Below are 6,236 nucleotides of genomic sequence, written 5' to 3'. Positions count from 1 at the left end.
GCACGAGCGACACACAGACACAAACAAGCTCACAAGACACACAGCCAGCGGGCTGCCACACACCCTGAGTCGGCTTACACATAACTCAAGGCCATATCCTCCCTGTCGCCCCCCCCAGCACTCCACGGTGCCAAGAGTACAAACAAGGGCACAACGACACAACAGACGACAGGAAGTGACATGCGAGGCTAGAGCAGGCTTGCTCTACACCAGGCTTGTTATTGAGAAGAAAATACGTGCTATTCACAGCTGCCTGGCTCAGGAGACTGCGCGGCGGCGTAACCATTCCCACGAGGGCATGGCCTGGGACGACAGCGAGGACGACTGGGAGGCGGCGGACCTGTCCCTGCCGCAGAAGGGCGAGGAGGACAAGGCAGAGTGGTCCGACGAGGAGGCGCACGACCCGGACAAGGCGGAGCCGGCGAGCGTGCCGGTGGCCGCCCCGCGGGCGGCGCCGCGTGAGAAGACCGAGCTGGAGAAGAAGATCGAGGCGCGCGAGGCGCGCGAGGCAGAGGAGGCGGCGCGGATGGCGGCGCTGCGGGAGAGGGCGGGCGTCTCGACCGAGATCGACCCGAGCCTCACCGGCGAAGCGCGCGAGCGCGCGCTGAGGAAGCTGCAGCAGGAGGCGTCCGACTTTGACAACGCGGCGGCGGCGTTCGGCCTCGACATGGCGGAGACGAGTGTCGGCACGCCCGCGCCCGCGCCCGCGCCCGCGGCCAAACCGCCGAACAAACCCGCCGCCGCCAAGCCCGCCGCCGCCAAGCCGTCCGAGGCGGTGCGGCCGGCGCCAAAGGTTGGCGACCTGGGCGCGGACTTTGTGGCGAAGAGCGAGAAGGACTACGAAAAGCTGGCCGAGTCGCTGGCGGAGCGGTTGCGCCCGTACGAGGGCAAGACCGGCCACATGAGCGTGCTCAAGTGCCTGCTGCGCAAGGCGGCAGCGGGCATGTCGACCGACGAGGCAAAGGAGCTCTCGACCTTTGCGTCGGTGCTGTACAACGACAAGGTCAAGGCGGACCGCGACAAGGACAAGAAGGGCAAGAAGACCAAGGGCAAGATCAAGATCGCCATGGGCAAGGACGTGGACAACGACTTTGGAGGGCTCGAGGGCGATGGCGGAGGCGGGGGCTGGCGGGCGAACGACGATTTCGATTTCATGTAGCGCGTCTCCGTTTCGAGTACCCTCCGACGTGCCTGGCGTACTACGTTGACCGCCTTGTCTCTCCCTCAAAGCTTTTGAATATACGACACAACGCGGAGCTCCACGAATATAAATAAACTCCGTCTCGCGTGTCGCGTGCATTCCCCGCAATATACGGCTTTAACAATATCGAATTCAATATGGCATTAAATCATTATATGGCTATGACGACGAGCTCTATACCAGGCATGGAGGGACGGCGAGATAGGCGAAAAGGACTTGCCGGAGGAGGTGATGGCTATGACTTTGAACCTTTGCGAGAGGTGGCGAGCGGAGCAAGCGCGGTGTAGGCGCGCCCACGCGGCGCAGCGGCTCTCCCGCGACCGCATACTCTAGCCCCTCCCGCAGCCGCCGCCGTAGCCGCAGCCCCAACTCTTGCTGCTCTTCTAGTGTCGGGTAGTGACCAGGGGTGAGGGGACGGATTGAAGATCCCTCACACCAAGATCGTGCAGGGCGGGGACACATGTCCCTAAATCCCATCTCGTCTCAGAGTTTGACCGTTTTTATTTTTACGTGCCCGGTGGACGACGCGGGAGGTGTGTGTGTGTGTGGTCCGTCTTGCGGAGAGCTGACCAGAGACCAGCTGTGGGTGTGTGACCTGGTGATGCCTCAGACTCAGCAATGGTGCACATGGACACATGCAGCCGATGGCCATGGAGTATGCGAACTAAGTTGTAAGTATCCGGTCGGTGTGTATGTCCCCCAGAGGGGAATGTGTGTGCTCTCTGTTGTTGCTATCGCCGCCTACGCCCCGGAGAAGCAGCGAGGCGGGCGCCTTCTCTTGTATCATGAGACGGCCTCAGATGCAGGTGCTCTGCCGTTTGGATGCAGGAGCCCATCGTCTCCCCGGAGACGAGCATCCGGTACATGCGGCCCTTGTCGGCAAAGCACGAACGCGCTCCCCTCAGCTTGTGGGCGAGAGATGCCCACCAGCGCTGCATGTTTGCAATCGTGACGTGCTCCCAACTGTCGACCAGGACAATCGGCCACCCCTCGGCGGCCAGCTGCGCGTACGCCAGGTTGGTCCGGTGGCAGATGGGGATCGTCAGCACTGCGAGCGCCTCGTAGGTCTTTGGACTCTGGATGCCGAGCCCCGAGGGGGAGAGCGCGAATCGGTGGCGCGCGAGGATGGGCCAGTACTCTTTCGGACTCCGTTTGCCCTTTGAGATCCACGAGGCGTTCGCCATGCCTTGCAGCCACCTCACGGCTGCCTGCCGATCTCGGCAGTTCGGGCTGCGATCCAGCTGCGGCTGGTAGCGGCCCCAGGACGCAAAGAGCCAGAGCGGCTTTGACGTGTCGTCGAGGCTCGCGCCACGCATCGCCTCCGCCACCGACGGGCCAGCGTCGCGGAGGTATCGGTCGGTGAACAGTGTGGGTAGTGGTCGGAGGCCGGGGACGACGTGGTCAATGGTTTCCCAATACACGATGCGAAACGTCCTCAGCAGAACGTCGACATGCAGTCCGAAGTGGGCCGCCTGAGAAAGGCGGCGATCAGAGCCGCCCACGGCGACGATCGTGTGGTTGAATCTCTGCGATCCGTTTTTGATGTGCTGACTGAGCAAACTGCTCGGACCGTGACCCGGGCTCAGATAGATTGACGCTGGGTGCCGCGAGGCGCTCAAATGCGTGGAGGGCGAGAATCGCCACTCGAACAGCGCGGGGAGGGTGGTCGTGGGCCCCAGCTCTGAGCGTACCGTTGGCAGACTCGTCTGCAACATCCGGTTGCAAGCAAATGCACGTGGCTGTGGTGGTTGTCTGACGCAGCTTTCGTCGGCGGATCGCGGGGAGCACTATTAACCCTGGTAGGTGGATTGTCCAAAATACGTCAGCCTCGCACGCCTAGCGCTAGGTCTGACACCCGACCGCCCCCCCCTCCCTAATATTAGCCGGTAGGAGCACATTTTGGCCGGCTAATGTTAGGGAGGGGAGGCCGAAAAACGCATACTTTTGTCCACGTACCAGGGTTAATCAGCTGGACCGAATTTTACCAAGTTGGACGCCGTTGGACGTATCCAGTGTTTAGTGTCTACGTGCAGCGACGGGCGCTGCGCGATAGCTGCTTTGTGGGTCCCGTGAGCCAAGTCGGCGTCGGGCTGCGCAGCCGGTCGCTAAATGTTCGCTCGCCGTGGTCACAAGCCATCGAGGAAGCCACCCTACCAGGGCCACAATCGCGTTGCGGATCAGGTTTGTGACCCTGGCGGTGGCGAGCCTTTGGCGCACAGCGTAAGCATGCCAGCACGACTCGCATCAGGGCTGCACCCGTCGCCGAGCACCTCGTGCACTCCACATGGAACGGGTGATGCCACGAGCCCGCTGCGCGGCTGCACCGAGTGGCTCTCTGTGGCAGGGAATGCACTTTTATGCCACATGATGGCGTTGCCTCGCAGCATGCCGAGTGGGCCTTCTGTCTCTGAGGAAGAACCGAAATGCGAATTCGCGCCTTGCCGATCTCCGAGTGGTCAACCGGAGAGGTCTGTGGACACGTGTGCAAGCGAGGCAGCCGCAATCGGCGCGTCTCTGGCATCTGCGTGGTGAGCACCCTGGCGGTATGCGTGCGCAGCAGCCTCAACGCAGGGCCAGATGACGTGTCCAGTCGGAGGTGGTGCGCTACCAACGGCTCGAATGATTCCTCGCGGGTCGAATTCGTCCACGCACACGCGTCGGGCACCCGCTCAGCAGCACCGAGGGGTATCTGTCGCGTCACAGCCATCGTGTGCTGCAACCTCCGGCAAACCAGTGCCGGCTACTGGCCACCATCGATACACGGAGAACCGCTCGCACGAGTCAGCCCAGAGGCGATCGATGGGCGGGAGAGGCCTCTGGCACAGACATACAGCTCGGGCCCGACGGACGGCGCGAGGGGGCGATCTCGCGCGGGTCCAACTTTGGCCTGTGTGAGGGCGTGAAGAGGGGAAAAGCGCTGCTTTTCTTTTTTACTATGTAAAGGCAGGCTTCGCAGAGGGGAAATCTGTACTCTCTTCTGTACTTTGAGGACGGGTACTTACAATATATAACGTCCCCAAAGTACAGCAGAGAGTACAAAAATAGATATGTAGGAAAGCTTGCGTCATCAGAGAATCTCGCGAGGATCTGGCGCGCCTCAATTGAACGAACGCCGAGCGACGCTCCCGGCGTGCGGATCTTGCTTGACAGGTGCCTCGCTGCGTGCGCCGCTGCGCCTGCGCTCGGCCCTCGCTGCCTGCGCCTGTCTGTCAGCCTGGACACGCTCGCGGCGCTCGCGGCGCAGTCACTGCGGCTGGTCTGAGCGTGGTAGGTGGATTGTCCAAAATACGTCAGCCTCGCACGCCTAGCGCTAGGTCTGACACCCGACCGCCCCCCCCTCCCTAATATTAGCCGGTAGGAGCACATTTTGGCCGGCTAATGTTAGGGAGGGGAGGCCGAAAAACGCATACTTTTGTCCACGTACCAGGGTTAATCAGCTGGACCGAATTTTACCAAGTTGGACGCCGTTGGACGTATCCAGTGTTTAGTGTCTACGTGCAGCGACGGGCGCTGCGCGATAGCTGCTTTGTGGGTCCCGTGAGCCAAGTCGGCGTCGGGCTGCGCAGCCGGTCGCTAAATGTTCGCTCGCCGTGGTCACAAGCCATCGAGGAAGCCACCCTACCAGGGCCACAATCGCGTTGCGGATCAGGTTTGTGACCCTGGCGGTGGCGAGCCTTTGGCGCACAGCGTAAGCATGCCAGCACGACTCGCATCAGGGCTGCACCCGTCGCCGAGCACCTCGTGCACTCCACATGGAACGGGTGATGCCACGAGCCCGCTGCGCGGCTGCACCGAGTGGCTCTCTGTGGCAGGGAATGCACTTTTATGCCACATGATGGCGTTGCCTCGCAGCATGCCGAGTGGGCCTTCTGTCTCTGAGGAAGAACCGAAATGCGAATTCGCGCCTTGCCGATCTCCGAGTGGTCAACCGGAGAGGTCTGTGGACACGTGTGCAAGCGAGGCAGCCGCAATCGGCGCGTCTCTGGCATCTGCGTGGTGAGCACCCTGGCGGTATGCGTGCGCAGCAGCCTCAACGCAGGGCCAGATGACGTGTCCAGTCGGAGGTGGTGCGCTACCAACGGCTCGAATGATTCCTCGCGGGTCGAATTCGTCCACGCACACGCGTCGGGCACCCGCTCAGCAGCACCGAGGGGTATCTGTCGCGTCACAGCCATCGTGTGCTGCAACCTCCGGCAAACCAGTGCCGGCTACTGGCCACCATCGATACACGGAGAACCGCTCGCACGAGTCAGCCCAGAGGCGATCGATGGGCGGGAGAGGCCTCTGGCACAGACATACAGCTCGGGCCCGACGGACGGCGCGAGGGGGCGATCTCGCGCGGGTCCAACTTTGGCCTGTGTGAGGGCGTGAAGAGGGGAAAAGCGCTGCTTTTCTTTTTTACTATGTAAAGGCAGGCTTCGCAGAGGGGAAATCTGTACTCTCTTCTGTACTTTGAGGACGGGTACTTACAATATATAACGTCCCCAAAGTACAGCAGAGAGTACAAAAATAGATATGTAGGAAAGCTTGCGTCATCAGAGAATCTCGCGAGGATCTGGCGCGCCTCAATTGAACGAACGCCGAGCGACGCTCCCGGCGTGCGGATCTTGCTTGACAGGTGCCTCGCTGCGTGCGCCGCTGCGCCTGCGCTCGGCCCTCGCTGCCTGCGCCTGTCTGTCAGCCTGGACACGCTCGCGGCGCTCGCGGCGCAGTCACTGCGGCTGGTCTGAGCGGGCGGCATGCCGCGGCTCCACACTGCCACTGCACAAACTCTAGGCAGAGAGGAGCCAGTACTCCTCTGTTCAACGCATAGGCCATCGCAACTCGACCCCTGCCACCGCGCTGGCGCGTGCTGCCGCTCCTGTCTGCGCGACAGTTCCGATGAAACCGTGCTCCCCTCCCGTGACGGCCCGAGCCTCAACTCCAGGCTCAGCTGAGAGATACACAGCTACTGGTGGCTGAGCGTCGGAGGTGCCCTCTCAGCTAAGGTCTGGTCCGTGAGGACAGTCTGCCAGCTCCCCGGTCATGCGCTCGG

The 6,236-nt window shown here is 62.1% G+C and overlaps 2 protein-coding genes across 2 annotated transcripts; one reads left to right on the top strand and one right to left on the bottom strand.

Annotated features, from left to right (window-relative positions):
* Positions 1–298: 298 nt before the first annotated feature.
* EMIHUDRAFT_110744 (hypothetical protein) lies at positions 299–1,159 on the top strand (the record flags this gene model as incomplete). The annotated part of the gene is made up of 1 exon (XM_005788033.1): positions 299–1,159. The coding sequence occupies one exon, from the start codon at positions 299–301 to the stop codon at positions 1,157–1,159; it is 861 nt and encodes a 286-aa protein (XP_005788090.1).
* A 773-nt stretch (positions 1,160–1,932) lies between these two features.
* Positions 1,933–2,916, bottom strand: EMIHUDRAFT_227445 (hypothetical protein; the record flags this gene model as incomplete). The annotated part of the gene is made up of 1 exon (XM_005788032.1): positions 1,933–2,916. One exon carries the CDS (start codon positions 2,914–2,916, stop codon positions 1,933–1,935), a length of 984 nt encoding a protein of 327 aa, XP_005788089.1.
* Between the last annotated feature and the right edge of the window lie 3,320 nt (positions 2,917–6,236).

The sequence above is a fragment of the Emiliania huxleyi genome, assembly GCF_000372725.1.
Source record: "Emiliania huxleyi CCMP1516 chromosome Unknown EMIHUscaffold_139, whole genome shotgun sequence".
Taxonomy (NCBI): domain Eukaryota; phylum Haptophyta; order Isochrysidales; family Noelaerhabdaceae; genus Emiliania; species Emiliania huxleyi.
The sequence above is the reverse complement of the archived record's forward strand: the minus strand, read 5'-3'. Positions and strand labels throughout refer to the sequence as shown.